This window comes from Halichoeres trimaculatus, unplaced genomic scaffold, assembly GCF_033239565.1.
Source record: "Halichoeres trimaculatus isolate MK-OKI-2021-1 unplaced genomic scaffold, fHalTri1.1 fHalTri1_scaffold_4, whole genome shotgun sequence".
Taxonomy (NCBI): domain Eukaryota; kingdom Metazoa; phylum Chordata; class Actinopteri; order Labriformes; family Labridae; genus Halichoeres; species Halichoeres trimaculatus.
Genome location: NW_027437182.1, coordinates 1,082,593 through 1,107,563, shown reverse-complemented (window position 1 = coordinate 1,107,563; position 24,971 = coordinate 1,082,593). Strand labels below are relative to the sequence as shown.

At 41.2% G+C, this 24,971-nt stretch overlaps 2 protein-coding genes across 2 annotated transcripts in view; one reads left to right on the top strand and one right to left on the bottom strand.

Annotated features, from left to right (window-relative positions):
* prpf38a (pre-mRNA processing factor 38A) overlaps positions 1-7,611 on the bottom strand; it is a 10,690-nt gene extending 3,079 nt beyond the window's left edge. The window contains exons 1-3 of the mRNA XM_074668394.1: positions 7,376-7,611; positions 6,888-7,047; positions 1-68 (exon numbers count right to left, since the gene is read on the bottom strand). The exon at positions 1-68 is cut by the window's left edge and continues 54 nt beyond it. Of these exons, the coding sequence (XP_074524495.1) occupies positions 1-68; positions 6,888-7,047; positions 7,376-7,505 (358 nt within the window). The 5' untranslated portion in view covers positions 7,506-7,611. The remainder of the gene's footprint in view (positions 69-6,887; positions 7,048-7,375) is intronic.
* Positions 7,612-9,380: 1,769 nt separating this feature from the next.
* On the top strand, positions 9,381-23,667 carry orc1 (origin recognition complex, subunit 1). Its single transcript, XM_074667445.1, has 17 exons — positions 9,381-9,703; positions 12,290-12,417; positions 12,497-13,105; positions 13,182-13,440; positions 15,357-15,482; positions 15,670-15,732; positions 15,831-15,935; positions 16,013-16,259; positions 16,338-16,444; positions 16,531-16,632; positions 18,682-18,853; positions 19,034-19,141; positions 20,099-20,248; positions 20,540-20,659; positions 21,412-21,581; positions 21,682-21,769; positions 23,342-23,667. Exons 1-17 carry the CDS (start codon positions 9,615-9,617, stop codon positions 23,534-23,536), a joined length of 2,838 nt encoding a protein of 945 aa, XP_074523546.1. The 5' UTR covers positions 9,381-9,614; the 3' UTR covers positions 23,537-23,667.
* The last annotated feature ends 1,304 nt before the right edge of the window (positions 23,668-24,971 follow it).

Here is a 24,971-nt window from a genome sequence, read left to right as displayed (position 1 = left end):
GGTACTTGTAGCAGTCCACGGCGGTGCCTGTGAGCCTCATGTACGTCGCTCCAAGTAAACGAACGTACCTGGAAAGAGAAGCTCACCGTATGATTTCTCTACTGCAAAAAACTGAAATCTTATCAAGTGTTTTTGTCTGATTTCAGTGGAAAACATCTTTTTAGACTAAATCTGAGCCACATCCACCTGAGCAGTCCAGAAAAACATCTGATATCAAGTTATTCAAAGACAGAAATGAGGTCTGAACTGTTGTAACAAGAAAAAAAAAAAAAAAATGTTTAGGTGAGTTGGAAGCACAATACGTCCATGCACCTCCACTGCAGTAGATGGCGCTGAAGAGCCACTCCACAGTATGTTGCCCATCATAAAAATATTCTCAAAGTCTGTTCAAAATGTTTCACTCCTAAACTTGATGATTTGGGTTTGATGCTGTAAACGTTAGGGCTGCAGCGATTAGTCGACGCTAAAAATCTGTCGATGCAAATTTTAACAGTGGACGCGTGGTATTATTGTTTTTATTGTTGTTGTCACATGGTGAAATCAAACACCAGGGGGTAATACTCATTCTTAACTTCAGTTCACAGCATGAGGTGCTGTGTTATTGGAGACTTTTATGGGTAAAGATCACGAAGTTCATACGTGAGGAATATTGATGAGGAGAAATCTCCACTCCCAGAGAGCGCTGTGCGCTGACGGAGGCTCTGCATCTCCGGCTTGGACAGCCTGACAGCTCCCGGAGTTTAGCGTCTGATAACGTGATTTAGAGAGTCTCCTTCACTCTCTGTTACAGACAGTTTTTCAGGATCTGAGCCACAAACTAGAGTCAAAACTCCCCTAACTTTAGAAAAGAGAGGACATTTATCTGAGGGGGCTCTCACTCTCAAGCTCACACTGCAGCGCTAACACTCAGCGAAGTAGCGCATGTAGAGAAACGAAACTAAAGGCGTTGTCATGGAGAGCTGAGTCAGGCGGGATCATACAGAGAGCAAAGCCCCAATAAACAAATAAACATTAGAAAACAAGAACAAAGTCACTAATAAGCGTCTGTCCAACACTGAGCAACAACTTCATTTCCCTGTTACCTGCTTCATTCAGTTTCAGATTTATTTATATTTTTTTCTATAGAAGGCTACTTATACTTTTTTATGTCATCATGAATGAAATAAAAATAAACAAACAAACATGACACAGGGCTGACCAATCAGAGGAGAGAACCTAACTCTGGGTAAATGCAGTGAAAATGAAATACACAGGTTGAATTATAAAGGTCTGCACATTTTAAAGGACAAATTAGGTTGAAACACAAAATAACCGTGATTAATCGACTAATCCAAAAATAGTCGATAGATTAGTTGACTTTAAAAATAATCGTTAGTTGCAGCCCTATTGGACTGTCAGAGTAAACAGACTGGCCTTTTTATTTTTTATCATTTTATTCTATATTTTGCGTTTTGCTGAGAAAAACGGTGTTGTTTAATTAGATGTTATGAGAGAGATCGTTTTTGGCAGTTATTTGGATACATTATGGTTTTGAAGTAATCGAACAACAGGAAAATAATCGTTTGACTAATCGTCCAATTAATCGTTAGATTAGTCGACTAATCGATAAAATAATCGCCCGATTAATCGTTTTAAAAATAATCATTTACCCCCAGCCCTTGTAAACATTAGTGTTTTCTCTCTGTACTTGGGCCAGTTAGTTTAAAATCATTTGAAGTTTATTTTTTACAGTGTAGCAGACTGATAAAATAATAATCAGAGTCAGATTTTCTGCAGTATTTTGAGCAACAATGGTTACACCATGTGACATTTATCAGTTTCACCAGCTGACCATGCCTTTTATCTAGAGCTGAAACAATACCTCGAATAACTCGAGTAACTCGAGTACAAAAAATGCTGGAGGGATTTTCTCTGCCTCAAAGAATCATTAATTTTTAAAAAAAGATCAAAGGGTGGTATTTCAAATAAAGCTGACGCCATATTAACAGAGTTTTCAGACCCCTCAAGTTACCTCTTTTTCAAATTAGTGACTGACAACATCTAGCTTCTTTTCAGTTTGGAGACTGATATGAAGCATGTATTGATCTGCATCAGCTGATTGTCAACGAGCCGCACGTGCTGAGCCCCTCCCCTACCCAGAATCACTCACTCATCACAGACAGACGTCACGCTCGCAGCAGTCCCTCGTCACGCTCACACTGGCTATCTGAACTGTTTTCTTACACTCTTCACAGTCCATTTTATTCGATCAGTGTGACTCACTTCTCTCTGGCACATTAGGAGAGGTGAGCTTCAGCGCGGTCTACTTCATACACGCGCACAAACGCGGATACTCCGTATGATCAATGACATACGATCGCTGCGACCGCTTCTCTCAACAGTCATTTTAAACAACAGCTGGAGTGTCAGAGGGCTGTGTCGCACCTAAACGACTTAATATGAGCCTTAAAGTCACTGAAGGTGTAGCAGTGTTCTCTGCGCCTCATTGTGCAGGCGGGTAAAGTATGGCACGGCTTGGATGGTCAGTGTGACTGCGCAGGAGACTGCGTATGAATGAATAGTGCAGGAGGATCGATATTTTAACATCTCAAAAAGAGTCAACCAAACAAAGTTTATTTGTAGCTGTAAACACATTAACAGGTTGCAGTGTTTCCCCTACTTTCCGCCTCCTGAATGTCAGATCACAGCAGAAGTGATTTAGAGTTCCCTCTCTCATGAATCAGGTCCATACCTTGTTTTTTAATCTAACAGATAAAATAACCTCATGTTACTAATCTAATTTTCATGACGGGATGTCGTATTTACGTGGGTTGGGTTCATATTTCTCCTCGCAGAACTTCACAGTGCGCGAAAGAGCGCGTGAGCTTTAGCGCACGGCAGAGTTCTGCTCCAACGCGTTCACAGACACACGAACACATGCGCACATTTACACACACAGACAAGCTCATACCCTATAAAGGACAAATAAACCACACCACCACAAGAAACATCTCCAACGCTTTCTCTGTGAAGAGGCCACACTCGTTCTCCTGCGCTCACACCCCCCACAGCCGTAACGTGGCCGCCCCCCCCACCAAACTGTTAACTCAGGGGAAACACTGATGTGATATTTTACGCTTTCTGTCCCTCACACGATGCTGTTCCTCTCTCCTTTAGTGTCCACAACCGTCCATCCATCCATCCATCCATTTTCTTCTGCTTATCCGGGGGCAGCAGCCTAAGCAGGGAAGCCCAGACTTCCCTCTCCCTAGCCACTTCGTCCAGCTCTTCCGGGAGGATCCCAAGACGTTCCCAGGCCAGCCGAGAGATGTAGTCTCTCCAGCGTGTCCTGGGTCTGCCCCGGGGTCTCCTCCCGGTGGGACGTGCCCTGAACACCTCACCAGGGAGGCGTCTGGGAGGCATCTTCATCAGATGCCCGAGCCATCTCATCTGGCTCCTCTCAACTCAGAGGAGCAGCGGCTCTACTCCGAGCTCCTCCCGGATAGCCGAGCTTCTCACCCTATCTCTAAGAGAGAGCCCGGCCACCCTACGGAGGAAGCTCATTTCGGCCGCTTGTACCCGCGATCTTTTTCTTTCGGTCACTACCCAAAGCTCATGACCATAGGTGAGGGTGGGAACGAAGATCGACCGGTAAACAGAGAGCTTCGCCTTCCGGCTCAGCTCCCTCTTCACCACGACAGACCTGTGCAGAGTCCACATTACTGCGGACGCCGCACCGATCCGCCTGCCGATCTCTCGCTCCATCCTTCCCTCACTCGTGAACAAGACCCTGAGATACTTAAACTTCTCCACTTGGGGCAGGATCTCATCCCCGACCCGGAGAGGGCACTCCACCCTTTTCCGGCTGAGGACCATGGACTCGGATTTGGAGGTGCTGATTCTCATCCTAGCCGCTTCACACTGGGCTGCAAACCGCTCCAGAGAGAGTTGAAGGTCACAGCTTGATGAAGCCAACAGGACCACATCATCTGCAAAAAGCAGTGATCCAATCCTGAGGTCACCAAACCGGACCCCCTCGACACCCTAGAAATTCTGTCCATAAAAGTTATGAACAGAATCGGTGACAAAGGGCAGCCCTGGCGGAGTCCAACCCTCACTGGAAACGAGTCCGACTTACTGCCAGCGATGTGGACCAAGCTCTGGCACCGGTCGTACAGGGAACCTACGGCTCGTAACAAGCAGCCCGACACCCCTCCATACTTCATACTTTTTATTACTAGTTACAATAAATTCAGACCTCATTTCTAACTTTGTTTTTTTTCTGTGCTTTGTTGCATTTTTGGTTTTGTTTCTCTTTCCTCTGCAGCTCAACCCAGTCATGCATGCTTTATTTTAATAATCATATGCTTTTACATAGATCTGTCCAGTGTTAACAATAACTTGGTATGCCTTATATCTTACTTGCATGGCCTTGTATTTTGTGTTTTTCTGTTGTTTCTTTATATGCTTTGCATAATTTGGAAACATACTTTATGCAGCTCCCTCTCTGTTTCATATATGAGGTTATTTACCCTTATGTATTATAATTTTTTTTTTATTTCTCTTTCTCCCTCTCTCTCTGTCTCTCTCTTCTTCTGTTTAACTTTAGGGTGTGTTTTTGTTTTTTTTAAATAATTAACTCTGCATTCTTTTATTCTGCTGTTTTATTTCATCTTGTGCTTTTTAGGTTTCCCATTTTAACATCTGGCCGGGGACAACAGATGAAAATTAGCCTTCTGGCTAACTCTGGCATATTTACTGTAAATGTCTATTAATATGTATTGTCCCTGTAAATCAAATAAATTAAATTGAAATTAAATTATAAAGACGGAACATTCATGTCATTTACCGAACTCGCTCGACAGTTCCAGTTGCAGGAAAAAGGTGATTTTTGGAAATATTTGCAAATCAGACACTGCATATTTAGAAATTTCCAGTCACAGAGACTAGCCAACCCAATTATTGCCTTTCTAAATAACCTGTCTAACCATAAGGCATCAACATTTTACAAACACTCGGTTCATTTGATTAGTAGCAGCTGTCATAATTTAAGAATAATCCGGCAGAAAGACCTTAACTCCGAAATTAGTGAGGATAGATCGCGTTTGTGTCTTTTGGGGGATATATCGGAAATCCCAACCCTAACAAAAAATATACTTTCTGTCCTGATTGTGGGGCTGACTTCAGCCGCCAGAATCATACTGAGGCACTGGAAATCACCTACATGTCCAACACTCCAGGAATGGAAAATTTTAATGAGCGAGACCACATCCTCTGAGGTTCTGTTAGTGAGGATAAGGGGTAAAGGTCAGGTGGAACTGAGGGCTTGGGATGGTTTCATGGAACATCTCACGTCTAACTAGAGCCGTGATGGTGAGGCCTGCTTGTTGAAATGTCTGTCTTCCTCATTTTTTCTTTTAATTATTCTTATCCTTTTTACAACCGGATTACCGTAAAATACCAAATAGTAGCCCGGGCGTTTATTTGTTTCAATCACTGAGCAGACCAGGCATTTATTTTGAACAGGCGTTTATTTCTTTCCCAGAAAATAACATTCAGCGGAAGTGGTAACGTCTTCTTCTTTGACTCTTCAAAGCCTCCTCATCTTTACGTTGTTATTGCATAATTCGTCCTGGCAGACTACCTGTGTTTGTTTATATCTGGCACGCCGCGCGTGGACTGATGCACTAAGCGGCGAGCGCCTCGTAGCCAGCTGTGGCTCTGCAGCGGAGGTAGCACTGTTTTACGACACGATGAGAACTAGAGCCTTATTTAGCGGTGTTTTTGTGTGAAAGTAATGCGCTGAAAATTCTCTAAATAAAGCGTGAATGCAGACCGATATCAGATTTTTTCAGGGGGAGTTCGTTTATTTGTGTTTTGGGCCAAGTAAAATATGGCCCCGTCTGAGTGCAGAGGAAACCTGCAGAGGAGCAGGGAGGGGGTGTTTGGTGCGAGCGCTCTGGGCTTCTGCTGCACAAAAACACTGCTGTAGGGTCATGTGTGTGCCGAACTGATTACGTCGATCCGAACAGATCACGGATCAGTCACGATCCGTTGCACCACTACTAATAAGATGCAGTCTGATTATGTTTCTTTCACAAAAATCAGTTTTCAAGAGCCAACTGTCAGTCGTGAGCTCAGCGTTTGCATGTGTGTTCTATAACTACGACCGTGGAATGAAAAAAACAAAAACAAAAACCAATTGACTGCGGCTCGTAGACTGCGCCGAGTAACTTACCATACACCCGGCGTTTATTTGGAACCCGGTGTTTATTTAGTATTTTACAGTATTATTATTATTATTATTATTATTATTTTTATCTGTACAGTACATTTGTATTTATATTTGTTTATATATACTATTATAGTATTTTATCTGTTTTGTTTTCTATTTCTCTGCATTACGACTCCTCTGCTGTTAAACTACTTTTGACAGGATCTACCTACATTTTAGAAAATGTACCCTTTTGATGGAGGCCCTCCTGGTGTTTTTATTTATTTATTTATTTTTATTTGTATTTTTTTCTTTCTGCATTCTGCATCATGTACCACCCTGAGCTGTTACAATATGTGCTTAAATAAAGATTTGAATTACAAAAAAAAAATAATAATAATAAATTAAATTAAATTAAAAATCAAATTAAATTAAAAATCAAATTAAAAAATTAAATTAAACTAAATAAAAAACATAAATTAAACTAAATTAAAGAATTAAATTAAACTAAATTAAAAAATTAAATTAAATTAAATAACTTAAATTTAGACATTTTTCTGGGCTGGTCAGGTGAATGTGGCTCATACTGAGTCTAAAAAGACATTTTATACTTGAAATCAGACAAAAACACTTGATAAGAGTTCAGTTTTTGCAGTGTCCTGATAACCTGAAAGCCTCAGTGGGTTAAACTCACTTGAAATCTTCGTTTTTGATGAACTCGACGATGATGTCCTTCTCTGGTTGGATCTGGAGCATCTTCAGGGCGAGGCAGAGGAAAGGAGTCGGTTTGATGTTTCCACCGTAAACTCCACCGACGTACTTCAGCTCCATGGCTTTATCCACCACCAGCTCGGCTGTGAACGACACAACATGTTCACACTTTAAAACTTAATGAACAGTTAGTGTGAAGGAAAGAAGCATGCTAACACTGAACATGTGAAAAACACCAAAACCAGGGATGCAAAACAAGCTAACTTTGAGCTGTTCAATGTTACATTCCCACATTTGGAGCATTTTTTTCACCTAAAGTTACTTAAAACACCTTAATAATAAATAAACACATTAAAATGTTGTTCATGCTTATTTTAATCTAATTTTAGCTCCTGTTTTGAGGATAGATGCGTTTTTTCGCTTAACGTTGATCACATTGTGGTTTAGCTCCGATGCTAACATGCTACCTACCGGTCAAACCGAAACACTCCTCCTTCCAGTATTTGGACTCGTAGATTCGGGTTCTGATGATTTTCTCCACCAGATACTGCGGATTGGTTCCGTGTATACTGTTCGCATCTTTAACGGTTCTGTTCGCCATTAAAAAATAAGATTATTTACGAGATTAGCATAAACACACTGAAGGAAACCGGAACACACGTCTTCTTCTGTGACTCTTTGATGGTTGGAAAACAGCTCTTCAGCGCACTACCGCCCCCATCTGGTTATGAGTGTAAGAACGAGAATAGTCATAGTAATTCTACTGACAATAATTAGAACTATTTATTAGACAGTTTGTCTGTGAACAACATAACTCAAAAACTAACAAACGGATCTTGATGAAATTTTCAGGAAATGTTCAAAATGGGATCAGGAAGAAGTGATCAAATTTTGGAGCTGACCCATATCACCGTCTGGATCCAGGTCTTTTTTTTAAGGATTCTTTATCATTGTGAGATTGAGCCATCTTCACCATATGTTTATAACTCCACTATAAATGGTCGGATTGCTTTGCAAAACAATACAAGACAAGGTCACCATCATTTCTGACAGATGTTAAAGTACAATCCAGATCCTGGCAATATTCTGGATCCTAAGATCTGGATGATGAAATATGAACTGGGTCGTTATAATTTTCAACACTGTCAGGTATTGTAACACACAGTCTGCTGAAAGTGAGTATAACATTAAAGTAGGGCAAGAGTGTTGCGTGTTAGCCATGTCTGTGAATAGCATGATGCTACTTTGCCCTCTGGTATTCCCTCTGTTGCTGGGTTAGCACAGCTAGCTCGTCCATCTTATTGGAGATAGATCTTACGTTCCCAATAACGATGGATGGAAGGACAGGTCCATGTCGTCACTTCTTAGCTCACACCTGAGAACCAGCACGTCGTCCTCACCTCCTTCTCCCCACCTTATGGGAAACATCTGGCCTTGCACCATTTAGCACTAACATGCTACAGGCTGCTAACAGCTGAGTTCACATGTAAACACTTGACAATCACAATATGCTTGTGTACGAAAATCAAAGGTATTTTCATTTTATTCACTTAGGTTTTTTTTATTATCTATTTATTTATTTATTTATTTATTTATTTGTTTGTTTGTTTATTTATTTTAATGGATTATGAATTCAAAATGTATGAATTATTTTCCTGGCAATACAATTATTTTATGTTTATTATTATTATTATTATTATTATTATTATTATTATTATTATTATTGTTTTTTATTAATATTGTTATTATTATTATTATTATTATTATTATTATTACTATTTTTATTATTACTATTATTGTTGTTGTTGTTGTTGTTGTTGTTTATTTCAACCTTTGTTCCTTTTCTTTTGGCTGAGTGATTAAATTACATTTTTAATGAAAAATGATGTATGTTAACATTCACAACACTGCAGTTTCTAGGATAGGGGAAACAATGCAAAAAAAATGAAAAAGAAATATTTTTTATTAAATTATCTATCTATCTATCTATCTATCTATCTATCTATCTATCTATCTATCTGTCTATCTATCTATCTATCTATCTATCTATCTATCTATCTATCTATCTATCTGTCTATCTATCTATCTATCTATCTATCTATCTATCTATCTATCTATCTATCTATCTATCTATTTTAGCAAGACAAACATATAAACAAACAAACAATAAAACTTACATTAATTATACAAGGAGAAACCAGTCTCAAGGCATAGAAAAGGCTTAAAAGCAGAGTTAAAAACAAATAAAGAATTGTGAATTTACTCTCAGAATGATCTTTTTTAACATTTTATGTATTAGTTCATTTGCTTTTTATTATTTCCTTTCATTTGTGGATATCCTGTTTTTCTATTCCGTGCTTTACATTTAAAAAAACAAAGTTTAGCTTTTGCATCAATTGGAAAACTAAAAAACTATCAAAAAGCTTGATGTTATACAGCCGGAACAGTAGGTGGCAGCAACCTTTTACCTCTTCCCGCCATGAAAGCAGCAAAGAAGAAGGGAGCGGAAACTACGTAATTTTCGCGCGAAATAATGTTCCGAGTTGTCTGTGAAGTCTTTCTGCTCAGTTTTTGTATATTTCGGTTTTAAATCCAAGCAAACAAACGACGCAGATCGGATTCACTCATCGATTTCCGTTTTTACTGATTTTAAACTCTGAGTGCGGTTTTTATTTGGTTATTTTGCAGAAAGACGAGAGGAGCAGGAAGGATGAAATACTTCATGAGAGTCAAACGAGTCTACGAGTGGCGCGGAGGGCCTTTAAGTTTCAACAGAAAGCTGAAAACACAGGAGTATGGGTGAGTTACGACCTCTTTAAACTGGAGCTCAAACGGTGAAGAGGACTCAGCAACTTCACTTCACTTTACCAGCAACCAGTTTTTATTTTCATTTTTAAAAAACACCCTCAATTTACCAACGAGCTGGAGCAAAAAACATTAAATTAAGCTGCTGATGTAACAATTTAAAGATAAAGGAGATTAAATGTTATAAGAGACTCACTGATAACTTTATTTTTATGCATGTATTTATTGTTATTTATTTACTGAGTTCAGTCTTGTTACACTATTCTTCATCAGCCTTTGTGTTTATTAAAGGGTGAAAAAATAACTGTACAAAAAGGACATGAAATGTACGAAGAAGCTTATAATTACAACTTTAATTACAGCGTTTATTAATTAATTTATTTTGTTTTATCTTTTAAATTTAAGTTCTTGTCTTATTTATAGTCACAATTATTTATTATTATCCTCATTATATGATCTTTATGATCTATAAACATTTATGAAGCTGGAAGCATAATTTACCTCAAAAATAGCTACATTTGATTAATTATTGATCCAAATTTTCAACTAAGAAACTTACATTTCAGCGCTGCTGTTCTCAAAAATTCAAAACGTGGTCCCATTATATTTTATCTTTTTGCTTGCACCGTAACCTTAAAGAGGGGGTATTCTGATAACCTGTGACTTAAACATCATTACATCATGATCTGGGTGAATACTGGACTCTGATTGGCTGCAGGGTGTCCATTAAAAAGTGTAGTAGGACATCTGTAGAAACATTTTAGTGAAATAGGCTGATTGCGCTAAATTGTTGCGCTGGCTCAAACGCTAGCTGGTAACCATGGCAACGGGAACTCAGAACATACATTAAGAATAGAATGGAATAGAACTTTATTGTCATTGTAACGAGTACAACAAAATTGAAGTCACTGCAGCAATCAAGAAAACAAAGTAAGAAAGTGTATAGAAAGTGTAAAAAGCTCCATAAGAAAATAGATGCTGACAGCTTGTCCATCATTGTCCAGTCAGCCAGCCTCCACCTCCATAGGGTCCGGGACTTCTGCTGGGTTAGCACAGTTAGCTCGTCCATCTTATTGGAGATAGATCTTACGTTCCCAATAACGATGGATGGAAGGACAGGTCCATGTCGTCACTTCTTAGCTCACACCTGAGAACCAGCACGTCGTCCTCACCTCCTTCTCTTCACCTTGTGGGAAACATCTGGCCTAGCACCAGTTAACACTGACATGCTACAGGCTGCTAACAGCTGAGTTCACATGTAAACAATGCAGCCATGGTTACATGTAGGATCTCCAGACAAACACAGGAGAAAAAGTAGTAAAAATATCACTGAAGACACAAAAAGTTTGGTGTCCATGACCAACAAATGAGCCAAAGAAAGTAATGATCCACTCCAAACACAAAGATTACGAAAAAGAGACAAAATATTTACAAGAAACGGACAAAGAAGAGAGAGCTGCTGCACAAGGCAGCTACTTGGGCAGCGCCGCAACAGAAAACTAATTAACTATCAGTGAGTTAATCAGGAAAACAAAGAGAAAGAGAAAGTTTGGCGATCTTAAACAGAGTGAATGTGTGTTTATGAGCGCACAGTAGAAAACCTCAATAATAAAATCAGTGATATAAAACCTGCTTTGCAAAACGAGTGCTGCAGCAACGCCCCAGTGGCTCGATGAATAACTTTTAAAGCAGTTTATGAACTCTAACGTCTTCACACGTTTCCACTTGACTTTCCTTTCCAAAGGATTGTCCACTGTCTTTACACATTTTGTCCGTTACAACCGTTACATACAAATGACTTGTTATGCGATTTAGTTGATTTAGTGTCGTAGATAATCTACAAAACACAGCACTGAAGAGTGAAGAAGCTGAAAACAAAAACATTAAGTACACAAAAATGTGTTTTATCCGATTACTCGATGAAATTTTCAGCAGAATACTTGAATACTAAAATATTCGCTGGCTGCAGCCCTACCTCCATTACGTCTAACGCTCTTTTTTCCCGTTAACCTGGCTCGTGCACACCGCTAATCTATTTTTTTGGCTGTTGGTACAAATGGTCTGTTTTCCACGCTAATGGCTAATCACGCATACGGGCCCAGGTCTGTACAAGACTTTCTAAAATAAAGATAACACCGTGTAAAAATGTCGAACTCTGACGTCTGCTTTAAATTTAATTATTTTTATTTATTTCATTTAATTTACAGGGACAGTACACATTAATTGACATTTCAGTGAATATGCCAGAGTTAGCCAAAAGGCTAGTTTTCGTGTGGCCAGATGTTAAAGTAGGCAACCTGTTGATCTCTTAAAGAGACAGCAGCTAAAATGTTTCAGACAGAGGCTGAATAAATGTTTCTGAAAACACAACAGAGAGAAAATTGTTTTTTTTTAATTGTAAATCGTGTAAAAATCCTACGGTGGCACCAAATGGACAGAATAAAGACTGACACAAAAGTACCATACCCCCTCTTTAATGTAAAGGATTCTTCAAACCCTGGTTTTTGTCTCAAGTTTAAAAGAAAAAAAGAGGCTATGAAGGAACTTTAGCTTCATGAACTTGGCGTGTGTTTGTTTCAGCTCTCTGGCCATCCGTGTGGAGGGTCTCCCGAGGACCACCGTCATCAACACGGGTCAGCACATCCTCATAGAGGGCGACGACGAAGACAACCCGTACGTGGCCAAAGTGGTGCGGCTGTTTGGTGACGGTGAGTCAGAGACGTTACCCACAATCCCCTCCTCTGAACGTCCCCTCTCTGACCGTCTCCTCGCTGTGTGTGCTTTCAGAGAGCAAGAATCAGAAGAAGGTGGTGGTTCAGTGGTACGTCCGCGTGTCTGAAGTGCCCTCGAGCAAGCTGAAGCTGCTGGGCAGGGAGCCGCACCCCCAGGAGATCTTCTTCTACGAGGGCAGCGGCTGTGACGACGAGGTCAAAGTGGAGTCCATCCTGAGGCCGGTGAAGGTGGAGCACCTGGACGGAGCGGCCCCGTTCCCGGACTCTGACGACAGAGACCGTCTCTTCGTGAAGCTCTCCTGGAACTCTAAGACCTTCAAAGTGTTGGACCCCGCCCTGGTGGACTCTGACCCTGCTCCACCCCCCTGTCCCAAACCCTCTCTCCCACCCTCACCCCCCTGCTCCCCGCCCGCAGCCGCTCCGGCCTCTCGGGGCCCGACCCGCCGCGCTCTGCCCACTCCGGACCCCGCTGTCATCCGCCGGGCCGCGTCAGGGGAGGTGAGGTACAGCAGAGCCACGGCGAGCGCAGGGAAGGCCGGGTACGCTGCGGAGGCCGAGTCCCTGCACTCGGCCACCAAACAGTCGGCCTCGAAGTGTCTGAGCGCCAAGAGGAGGAACGCCGCGGAGAGATCGCTGGGGGTCCGCAAGAAGCTGGAGCTCTGCAGTGAGTGTCAGAAAAACCTCGCTAGTTAAAACCTGACGCCCTCTGCTGGTTAATGACATCATTTTCGTCTCCTCAGGTCCAGAAAAGAGGTCGATGAGCCGCGAGGACGTCCTGTGCCAGCTTCTGGACGAGGACCTGGATTCAGAGGTGTTGTTAGCTCAGCGTCTGTCGGCGTCTCCTCCTCAGGCGCTGCCCCGCAGCCATAGCCTCACCCCCCTCAGGAAGCCCCGCCTCAACCCTGCAGCTCAGGACGCGCCGCTCCTGACGCCCTCCAAAAGGCCGTCTGTCTCTGAGCTGGAGAGCCCGCCGTCACCTGCCAGCGAAGACTCCACCAGGTACGATTTAAGGTCACCTGAGTCTGAAAGTCTGTTTGTATGAGGACAACCAGAGAAGGAGGGAGGGGGGTCCTGTTCCTTTAAGGATTTCAACAAAGATTCAATGTGGAAAACTTTAACATGCATTCTGCTGATGACCACCAGGGGGGCTACTACGTGTGTGTATCTTTCCAGCTGATTAATTCCCTCACTAAAAACTTTCCCGATGAGGTCACTCTCAACCTTTGACTATGTTCCTCTTCTATAAGCGTCACCTTTCTATTCCTCCAAACCCCCTCCACTGCTTTGTTCTCATTCCATGACTTTGTTCTCACTCCATCATTTCGTTCTCATTCCATAGCTTTGTTCTCATTCTACTGATTTGTTCTAATTCTACTGCTTTGATCTCATTTTATCACTTTCTTCTCATTCTACTGCTTTGTTCTCATTCTATCACTTTGTTCTCATTCTATCACTTTGTTCTCATTCTATCACTTTGTTCTCATTCTACTGCTTTGTTCTCATTCTATCACTTTGTTCTCATTCTATCACTTTGTTCTCATTCTACTGCTTTGTTCTCATTCTATCACTTTGTTCTCATTCTATCACTTTGTTCTCATTCTACTGCTTTGTTCTCATTCTATCACTTTGTTCTCATTCCATCACTTTTTTCTCATTCTACTGCTTGAATATCATTCTATTTCATTTTTCATGCTATTGCTGTGTTCTCATTTTACCACTTTGTTTTCATTCTACCAATTCTTTTTTAATCATTTCACTGCTTTGTTCTCATTCTACCGCTTTGTTCTTGTTCTACCACTTAGTTCTCATTGTACCGCTTCATTCTCATTCCATAGCTTTGTTCTCATTCAGTTCCTTTGTTTTCATTCTACTGCTTTGTTCTCATTCAGTTCTTTTGTTCTCATTTTACTGCTTTGTTCTCATTCCATCCTTTTGTTTTTATTCAGTTGCTTTGTTCTAATTCTACTGCTTTGTTCTCATTCTATCACTTTGTTCTCATTTTATCACTTTGCTCTCATTCCATCGCTTTGTTCTCATTCAGTTGCTTTTTTCTCATTTCACTGCTGTGTTCTCATTCTACCGCTTTGTTCTTGTCCTACCACTTAGTTCTCATTCCATCGCTTTGTTCTCATCCTACTGCTTTGTTCTCATTCTATTGATTTGTTCTCATTCTATTGCTGTGATCTCATTTCACTCCTTTGTTCTCATTTTAATGCTGTCATATCAGTTGCTTGCTTCATCATTCTTTTCTATTGCTCTATCCGTCTATTGCTTATTTTTTATTTTTACCTCATTCTTTCTTGTGACTGATCCCTTTTTTCCATCTTTTAATTTCAGTTGATTACTTTGTTCTCATTCTATTGCCTTCATATTAGTCCCTTGCTTCCATCATTTTCTTTTGCTCTTTCTGTCTATTGCTTAGTTTTCTTTTTTTTTTTTTTTTTACCTCATTCTTTCTTGTGACTCTGATCTCATTTTTTCCATCTTTTAATTTCAGTTGATTACTTTGTTCTTATTATTTGGTTTTATCTCATTCTATTGCTCATATCTCTTTCTAGTTTTTCACTCTGTTCTCATTCTATTTTTTTTTCTTTCACAAAACCGATTCTATTGTTTTTAACCCATTCTTTGTTTGGTAACGCTCTATTGCTTTAATCTCTTTCTGTTCTCTCGCTTTGTTTTCATTTTATATTTTTGATCTCATTCTATTCTTCACTTCAGTTTCATTCTGTTACTTCCATCTCATTCTGCCTCTGCTGATCTTGTTTATCTCTTTTATCTCACTCAGTCTCTTTGATCTTAATCTCTTGTTTTGATTGGACGAGCTGGAGGTGGAGTATTTAGACCCGCCCCCTTGGTGACACAGAATGACGGTTTCATATTTTAAGAGTTCGGCCTCCTGCTGCGTCTCACAGGGAGCTGTGGGGAAGAAGTCCTCAGCGGGCTGATGAGCTGGAGGCGGGGCTACCGAGCGGCTCAGTTAAGACCCCCAGAAGAAGAAATGCCACCCCGAGGGGGAAGTTTGCCACCAGGGGGCAGAAGTGAGTCAGACACGGCAGCCTGGTGGTTGTTTTAAAGATAACGTTTGTGTCTGAGCCGGGTTAGTTTCACCTGAAGTCCACACCTGGGGGTCTGTTAGGGGCGCTGGTGTCACAGTGTGCGGTGTGTCGTCACGTTTGGGTTCGTTCATTGATTCACAGCTCGATAACCTGACGTTTCCTCTCCCAGAGCTTTGACGCCTTCACGGAAAAGAGAGACCAAACTCCAGAAGGAGCCGTCGCTGGGCGCTCTGTGAGTACCAACACGACACAGACACGTTAACGCCCGGCTGTGCGTCAGCGCTCAGACTTCACGTCATTTAAACGCGTCTCCCGTGGTTCTGGTTTCAGGGCTGAGGTGGATCACGAAGACTCCCCGATGCTGCCGGTCGCCACGCCTCGGAGCTCGAGGAGGAAGTCTGCCCGCCTGGTGTCGTCACGCATCAAAAAGCAGCTGTGAGTGCAGAGAACGGCGCCATCTTTCAACGCCACTTAGAAAGCCGAGTTTTGAGCTTCAGTGTCTCTTTGATCAGGAATCTTCTGGAAAACGAGAAGGAGCTGGACTCAGACGCAGAGAGTGAGGACGACTTTGTCCCATCGAGGAAAGAGCTGCAGAGCAGCAGTGAGGAGGAGGAGGAGGGTGAAGAGGAGGCGGGGCTCGATAGCGATGAAGAGGTGGTGGTGGTGAAAAAGCGTCGACCTGCCGCCGCGGGGTCCCGTACTCCTCAGTCCAAGAGGAAAACCTCCATGAGGACGCCTCGAAAAACCCCGAGCAGGAAGGTAAGAGTCCACACGGCAGATCCTGAGACCAGTCGCTCCATCCTGTCCGTCCTCACGGGTTCTGTTGTGTTTGAACAGGTCACACCCAGCACGCCACGGACGCCTCATCGAGCTACTCCCAGCATCCCCTGCAGGGCTCAGCCGGCCCGACAGCCTGCGAACGTCCTGGAGGAGGCCAGGACCAGGTGAGTCCAATAAGAAGCTGGAACAGACGTCTTTTTGATCCTGAGGTGATGAACTGGTCCGATCCTCTGAATATTTCTTTCTCCAGGCTGCACGTGTCCTCGGTGCCGGAGTCTCTGCCCTGCAGGGAGCAGGAGTTTCAGGACATCTACAGCTTTGTGGAGAGCAAGATCATAGACGGCACGGGAGGGTAAGATCTGACGCTCTGAAATGTCAACAAGACGTCTTAACTTCATCATTAATGTGACATGCTGCTCGTAAAAACATCACTCAAAGGTCTGAAATTTGTCAGAGCAGGACTAATGTTAATGTCATAATGTGTTTGCTGCTGTTTTTAATGTCTGTATTTATCTAAACCCTGTAAATCAGGAATAGTTTGTCATCTGTCAGAACTTTGACCGACTTCACGAGGTTCGCTCTGTGTGGGAGGCTTTAATGTGGTAGTGAATATCAGCGTGCACTGTCTGTCGTGGCTGGACTCTTATTTTGGGTTCTGGTGTGAAATTTATTTACCCAACCACAGAAAAAAAAAGTACCAGAAATAACAATCTGTAACATGACGGAGGTTACCGTTAAAGTCTGATCACGTACAGGCAGAGCAGACAGTCACCGTATCACACACACACCTTAAGAAACACACCATACAACTTGTTTTTTTGCATGACATCTTAGCTTAACAAGCAAGCACCTGTTTCCTTTTGAACACAACATTTTAGCTTTTCAAGCTAGCACTAGTTTACTTTTCATATGGCATATAAGCTTAAGAAGCTAGCACTAATCTACCTTTTAAATAGGGTATTAGCTTTACAAGCTAGCATTAGTTAACTTTTTATATGGCATATTAGCTTTATAAGCTAGCATCAGTTTACTATTTAAATGGCGTATTAGCTTTACAAGCTAGCATGAGTTTACTTTTTATATGGCATATTAGCTTTACAAGCTAGCATGAGTTTACTTTTTATATGGCATATTAGCTTTACAAGCTAGCATCAGTTTACTATTTAAATGGCGAATTAGCTTTACAAGCCAGAACTAGTTAATTTTTTACATGGCATATTAGCTTTAGAAGCTAGTTCTAGTTAACTGTTTATATGGCATATTAGTTTAACAAGCTAGTACTAGTTTACTTTTTCACATGGCAATATTAGCTTAACAAGCTAACACTAGTTTACTTTTTCACATGGCAATATTAGCTTAACAAGCCATCACTAATTGACTTTTTTACATGGCATATTAGCTTAAAGCTAGCACTACCTTGTTTTTTTACATGGCATATAAGACTAAACAAGCTAGCCCCAGTGTACTTTTTATGTGGCACAGTAGCTTAACAAGCTAGCTCTAGTTTACTTTTTATATGGCGCATAAGCTTTACAAGCTAGCACCAGTGTACTTTTTACATGACATATTAGCTTTACATGGTAGCACTGGTTTACTTTTTATATGAAATATTAGCTTTACAAGCTAGCACTAGTTTCCTTTTTTACCTGGCAAATTAACTTTACAATCTAGCACTAGTTTTTGTTGTTTTTGTTTTTGTGGCATATGAGCTCATAAAGCTAGCACTAGTTTACTTTTGCACATGGTATATTAGCTTCACAAGCTAGCACAATTTTACTTGTTAACACGGCATTTGAGCCAAACAAACTATCTTTTATTTACTTTTTGTACATGGCACAGTAGCGCAATAAGCTAGCACAATGTTCCGTTTTACATGGCATACTAGCTTAGCAAGCTATCTCTAGTTAACTTATATTAAATGTCCTATTAGCTTGATAAGATAGCGCTGGTCAACTTTTTAATAAGTCGTATTAGCTCAACAAGGTAGCATTGGTCACATGACACATAAGCTTAACAGGCCAGACCTTTAAGTTATTTCTCTGATTTAGATTTTGAGTCAAATGATTACACTGATTCACATGATTGTGGGTCACCAGCGCCTTTATTTGTCTTTTCTCCAAGATATTTCCAAAACTTTTGCTCAGAACAATAAATAAAACCTACTGTGTAATCATCAGACAGGACAGGACACACTTCGACAGGAAACGACCCAAACCGTTTGGATTCAGACAAATATTCACCATGACTGTGTCAGCATGGAGCGTGGACCCATCAGGAACAGTTTTTTCTTTGGTGGTGGAAACACGGAGAGCTGCTTCCTGACTTGGTGGTGAAAGGTTAACAGTCTGGTGAAGGTGTGATTTGTGTTGACCTCTCCAACCTGTCCTGGTGACTGTTTCAGGTGCATGTATATCTCAGGTGTGCCGGGCACAGGGAAAACGGCCACGGTCCACGAGGTGATGCGCTGCCTGCAGCACGCCGCCGACGCTGACGAGATTCCTTCTTTCCACTTCATCGAAATCAACGGGATGAAGATGACGGATCCTCACCAGGCCTACGTGCAGGTCCTGCAGGTGAGAGCACCTTTCAGGACTTCTGCCCCTCCTCATGCAGGCGGACGTGTGGCAGAAGACAGAGAGTGTTTCTGAGAGCGCTCCAGCTCAGTTTGGTTCTGAATTTGTGCAGAGACATCAAAACACAGAGATGTCGGTAAACGTTAATAAAAATGCAAACGTGAACATCCTGCTCTGCAGAAACTGACGGGTCAGAAAGCCACGGCCGACCACGCAGCCGCTCTGCTGGAGAAGAGATTCAGTAACCCTGCACCCAGACGAGAGAGCACCGTGCTGCTGGTGGACGAGGTAAGAGCTTCATGTTTGACTCTTTACTCTGAAACACCACGGTAACATCTTTATTTTTTCAGAATTCACAAACTAGGATTCCCAGCTCAGTAAACCTCTCTGTTTCTCTCTGGTGTTTAGTTAAAGTCTCCTCTCCTCCTTCAGTCTCTGCTCTGGCTCCTGTCTCTTTAAGAACTGATGTCAAAGTCCTGGTTCTTGTTTTTAAAGCTCTACACGGCCTTTATGCTTCAGCTCTATCTATGAGGTTTTTGAGCAGTAAGCTTCTTGTAGCTTTAAAAAATATTATTTAAAAAAAAAAAAATTTAATTTATTGAATTTCAATTTTGTAAAAAGATTAGCAAATTTTATAAGCTTGAAAATTGTTTGTAAAATTTGCAAAATGTTTAATTAAAAAAAAAATAAAAATTTTAGAATTTTTGCAAATTTTTGAAATTTCAAAATCTTTTACAATTTTTTTCTTGGAAATTTATTAAAAATAAAAAACTTAGATATCAGGTAAAATTTCATATATATATTGTTTTTAAACTTCATATTTAGATAATTTTTCTCTAAATTTTAACTATGTTTAGAATTTAATTCACTTTATAGTTTTTATTGTGAAGATAAATTAGATATTCTGGCTCTGGAACAACTTAAATCCAGGTGAGCTGAGGCTAAATGGCTCCTATGGAAGTGAAGGTTGCAGACCCCTGTTCTAGAATGTTCATCATCAAGCACAGAGAGCTTTCTGTCTTTGTGATGTCACTACATTCTGCCCTGATGATGTCACTACATTCCGGAACTCTCTGATCTCTCTGAGTGATTTTAAAGTAAACTACAGACCTTTAGCAAACACCTGGTGTTGTTTTTAGAGCGCAGTGTTGATCAGTTAAAGTCAGATTCAGGATTTCTACAACAGATGAACATGGCGACGTTTTGCTGTGTCATTGATCCTCTTTAACCCCTCGTGTTGTGCAGCTGGACTTGTTGTGGACCAGGAAGCAGAACGTGATGTACAACCTGTTCGACTGGCCGACGCGGCGCCACGCCCGCCTGGTGGTGCTGACCATCGCCAACACCATGGACCTGCCGGAGAGGATCATGATCAACAGGGTGGCCAGCAGACTGGTGAGACACGTTTCTTCCAAAATCAAAACCAACTGAAGATTTGTCAAAGATATGAACATAAACAGAAGTTAGATAAGATTTTAAAACATCAAGCAGAAAATATTTGATGTTATTTTATTTTAAGAATTCAAATGTTTCATTTCTCTTGTTATAATTCTTTATTTTGGAAAATCAGTTTTAATACAATCATGAAATGTCACTGTGTGTGTGTGTGTGTGTGTGTGTGTGTGTGTGTGTGTGTGTGTGTGTGTGTGTGTGTGTGTGTGTGTGTGTGTGTGTGGCGCTCTGCAGGGTCTGACCAGGATGTCGTTCCAGCCGTACAGCTTCAAGCAGCTGCAGCAGATCATCACGTCCAGGCTGAACAAGGTGAAGGCCTTCGAGGAGGACGCTCTGCAGCTGGTGTCCAGGAAGGTAAACGACCACCACGCCGGGTTTTTACTTCTTCGTCGATTCCAGGTCGTGATCACAGACGTACATTTCTTATACAAACAAAGACAGACACTTTTTGACACCAAGTTTCAACACCTATTTGGAAAGTTCCACGTGTTGGAAATTTGAACTCAACCTAGCTTCGTTTGACTTAGGAAGATGCAAAGAGGCGGAGCTTTAGCTTGTCAGTCAAGTCATCCATGCCCTTATATGGGCATAACTTGTAAATTCATTAACGTAAAATTTAAAGAAGGAATAATTGATCTGTTCAGACTAAAATCTGGTTTTGAAGCAGGCTGTTAATGTGATTCTTTCTGCAGCCAGCCTCTAGTGGACACGAGAGGAACTGCAGTTTTTCCACATCGGCTTCATTTCTCACAGCTGGAGGTTGCAGCTTAGTTTTAGCAAGTGTCGTAGGTCTGTGTAGCTCTTTAATGACAGCTTGCTCTGCAGCTCCTGAATGTTTCGTGTATTTACAGCATTTCTGAATCTTCGCACATTGTCCGTACATTTCCTCTCCTCCTCGCCTCCTCCCTGTCCGTGCTTGTAGCAGTCGCTGTATGGTAAACGTCAACATGCATCAGCTTCAATAAAAAATAAAAATGGTTACAAATGGGTCGGGGAACAGCAGATCGTACAGACCACACTGCCCCCTTGTGTTTTGGAGGAGTACTGCAGAGCGACACAAGCTTCATCCTCCACCACCATATCACCCTCCCTCTCTCCTCCTGCAGGTGGCGGCTCTGTCAGGTGACGCTCGGCGGTGTTTGGACATCTGCCGCAGGGCGACGGAGATCTGCGAGCACTCCCCCGCCAACGCTTCCACCACAGGATTGGTCGGGATGAGTCACGTAATGGAGGCGATAAACGAGATGTTCTCCTCGGCGTACATCACGGCCATCAAGTGAGTGTCACTGTGGTCACGTCAGAGGAGCAGCGAGTGGCGTGTGAAGCTGTGAGGAGGTTAAAGTGACGTGTGTGTGTATGTGTGTGTGTGTTCCTAGGTGTGCGTCTGTCCAGGAGCAGCTCTTCCTCAGGGCCGTCATCGCTGAGTTCAGGAGGCTGGGGTTGGAGGAGGCCACGTTCCAGCAGGTAAAAGAAAATCATCGACCTTTACGTCCTGATGAAGAGAGTCTGATATTTTTTTTAAAAAGTCTAAAATGATAAAATCCTGCACACATTCCTATTTAATAGCAACAAACGATTTTACTCTTCTTGTTTGTGTCAGAAATCTGAATATTTTTCAGGGGTCGGCAGCTTTTACCTTCATTGGAGCCATTTTTCCTCAGCTCACCTGGATTAAAGTAATTTAGGAGCCAAATAATCTACTTTATCTTCACAAAAAAAAGAATACGGACTATAAAATTCTATAAAAACTTAAAATTTAGTGAATAATAATCAAAATGAGAAGTTTATGTAAATTTATGAATTTTTGTACCTGTGATGTCTTGGCTTTTTTATTTTTAATGATTGCAAAAATTTGAAAATATTTGCAAAAATTGTGAAATTTTGAAAAAATTGCAAAAATAATAAAAATTAAGTTTGAAAAGTTTGAAAAATTGAATTTTTTTTTCAAAACATCAAAATTTTGATGTTTAAAAATTCAAAAAAGATATTTAGATTTGCAAAAATGTCAACATTTTTTAACTAATACTTGTCTATATATGGTAAAAATTAAGCAAACAATTCTCTAAGCGAGAAGTTATTTTAATTTATGCAATTGTACATATCATGTCTTGGTCGATTATTTTAAATAAACCAACGGGGAAAAAAATGTAATAAATTGAAATAAAAATAAAAAAATCCCAAAATTTAAAATTAAAAAATTTGCAAAGTTCCTAAAAATTTAAAAAAAAATTGAAATCTCAAATACTTTCAAAGATGTTGCAATTAATTTTTTTTTTTAATTTCAAAAGTTTTTAATAAAAGAAGACAATGAAAAAGTGAATTTAATAATTTGCAAAATTTGCAAAAAATGAATTAAATTTAAAGAATCTGCAAACACTGTTGATATTAAAAAAAATTGAAAAAATGTCAACGAAATTGAATTTTTTTAAAAACTTTTCTTAACAATTTGTTATCCACAAAGGAAAAAAATGCAAAAAAAATTGCAGAAATTAAAAAAGAAGAAATTTAATTTTTGGAACACAATGTGAAAGATCACTTTATTTGATAACATTTATTGAAATACTTAATGTTACCCAACTCATCATTTTTTGTTGTTTGCCAATATCTTCCCACATATCAGTCATGTATATTAATCCATCACGTTGTCAGTGAAATGAATCCATCCACACAGAATTAAAATCAGTATTTTCTTCCAGATGAGTCTTTTTGTAGATGTAGTTATCTTCCCAGGGCTGTAAAACTTGAGGTTAGCCACAGGTGCATGGAAAGTTGGTGGGCTGTTGATGTTGTAGGAGGTGAAGTAGAGCGGTGGCAGGCTTTATTGACAGATGGGATGGAGATTTAGTTCAACTAAATGTTAACGCAGGATTTTATTTAGTGTCAGTGTCTTTAATCATCAATACCCTCTGGAAGAAAAATAACTATTCTTTATTTCATGAATATTTTTTAAAGCTGCAGGGAGCCACAGGTTGAAGACCCTTGGTCTGGTTTAAAACAAAGAATCAACAGTGTTTTTCCCTCTGCTTCGTCTGCCAGGTCTTCGTGCAGCACCAGGCTCTGTGCCGGGTGGAGGGTCTGCAGCCCATCACCGTGTCGGAGGGCCTGGCCGTGTGTCAGCGTCTGGGGGCCTGCAGGGTCCTCCTTCTGGAGCCCAGCCGCCTGGGAGTCCTGCAGAGAGTCCGCCTCAACGTGAGCCAGGACGACGTGGTGTTTGCCCTGAAGGCCGACTGAAGGAGGAGATCTCTGACTGGTTTTAAAGTGTGTTCTGTGTTTTCCTGTCTTATCTCTGATTGATATTCAATTTGAGCTTCTTATTCTGGGAGAGTTTTTCCTGTAAAAATAAAATCTTTTATTGTTTTCGCCCCAAGTGTCGCCTGCAGGTCTTTGTCGTTTAAAGGTGGAAAATACAAACAGGTTAGCATGAACGTGAAGCTACTTAAAGCGCCAGCTAAGAATAGAATAGAATAGAATAGAATAGAAAATACTTTATTTATCCCCGAGGGGAAATTCAGGAGTCACCGCAGCATTTAAGAAAACAAAAGTAAGAAAGAGTATAGAAAGTGCAAAAATGTCCATAAGAAATTAGATGACGACATCCCGTCCACCACTCGTCCACCACTCTCCAGCCCAGCCAGCCTCCACCTCCACAGGGTCCAGGACTGAGCCTCCCCAGCAGTCTGTTCAGTCTCTGTCTCCTGGATCCTGTCTGCTCACAGCAGGCGAAGCTCCTCTGATGTGTCGCGGCGTCCGATGTCAGCTCCGTCAGCCACGTCCGTGCACAGCTAGCTCATCCATCCCCCGGAGATAGATCTCACGTTCCCAACGACGATGGATAGAAGGACAGGTCCACGTCGTCACCTCCCAGCTCACATCCGAGAACCAGCACGTCGTCCTCACCGCCTCCTCCTCAGCTCGTGGGAAATCATCAAGCCCTACACTAGTTAGCATTGACATGCTACAGGCTGCTAACAGCTAATTTCGCATGTAAACAATGCAGCCATGGTTACATGTAGGATATCCAGACAAACACAGGAGAAAAGTAGTAAAAAACATCGCCGAAGCCACAAAAAGTTTGGTGTCCGTGACCGACAATGAACCATACAAAGTGATGATCCACTCCAAATACAAAGATTACGAAAAAGAGACAAAAAAATTAACAAGAAACGGACAAAGACGAGAGAGCTGCTGCAACAGGCAGCTACTTGGGTAGCGCCACTAGCTAAGAGATCATTTCCTGTTTTTTTAACTAGCTAGCTTGGGCCTGATCCCTGTTGTCACTCTTACCCCTCCCTCTTCGTCGTACCTTTCTTCTACCTCTTCCTCATTTTCTGCGTTTTACGGCGTGTCCACTGACTGATCCGGGGACAGGTTCACAAATAACCGAGACGAGCCATCCCTCTTTTTGGTTCCCTTCTGTTGGGGTTAGACATACTTGTCCAACCCCAGTAGGTGGAGCTAGAAACACAGCAGTCTGTTGATTGGTGTAAAGAATGGTCACTTCCTGTAATTCTCCTGGCGGCTCACAGCCTTCTCTGAAACAAAGAGACACATGCCTGCTGCAGCTAAGCTAAGGTAACGTAAACGGCTAACGGCTAACGTTAACTTTGTAATGTGAAACGTAATTCTCAGCTTCTTCTTCCGTCCTTTTTTTTTTTTTTTTTTTTTG

Bases quoted from the DNA above. Each gene is read 5' to 3' on its own strand.
- orc1 (XM_074667445.1), top strand. From the start codon at position 9,615: ATGAAATACTTCATGAGAGTCAAACGAGTCTACGAGTGGCGCGGAGGG. The intron at 9,704-12,289 runs GTGAGTTACGAC...TGTTTGTTTCAG, and splicing joins CTGAAAACACAGGAGTATGG to CTCTCTGGCCATCCGTGTGG. The intron at 15,733-15,830 runs GTGAGTACCAAC...TTCTGGTTTCAG, and splicing joins GAGCCGTCGCTGGGCGCTCT to GGCTGAGGTGGATCACGAAG.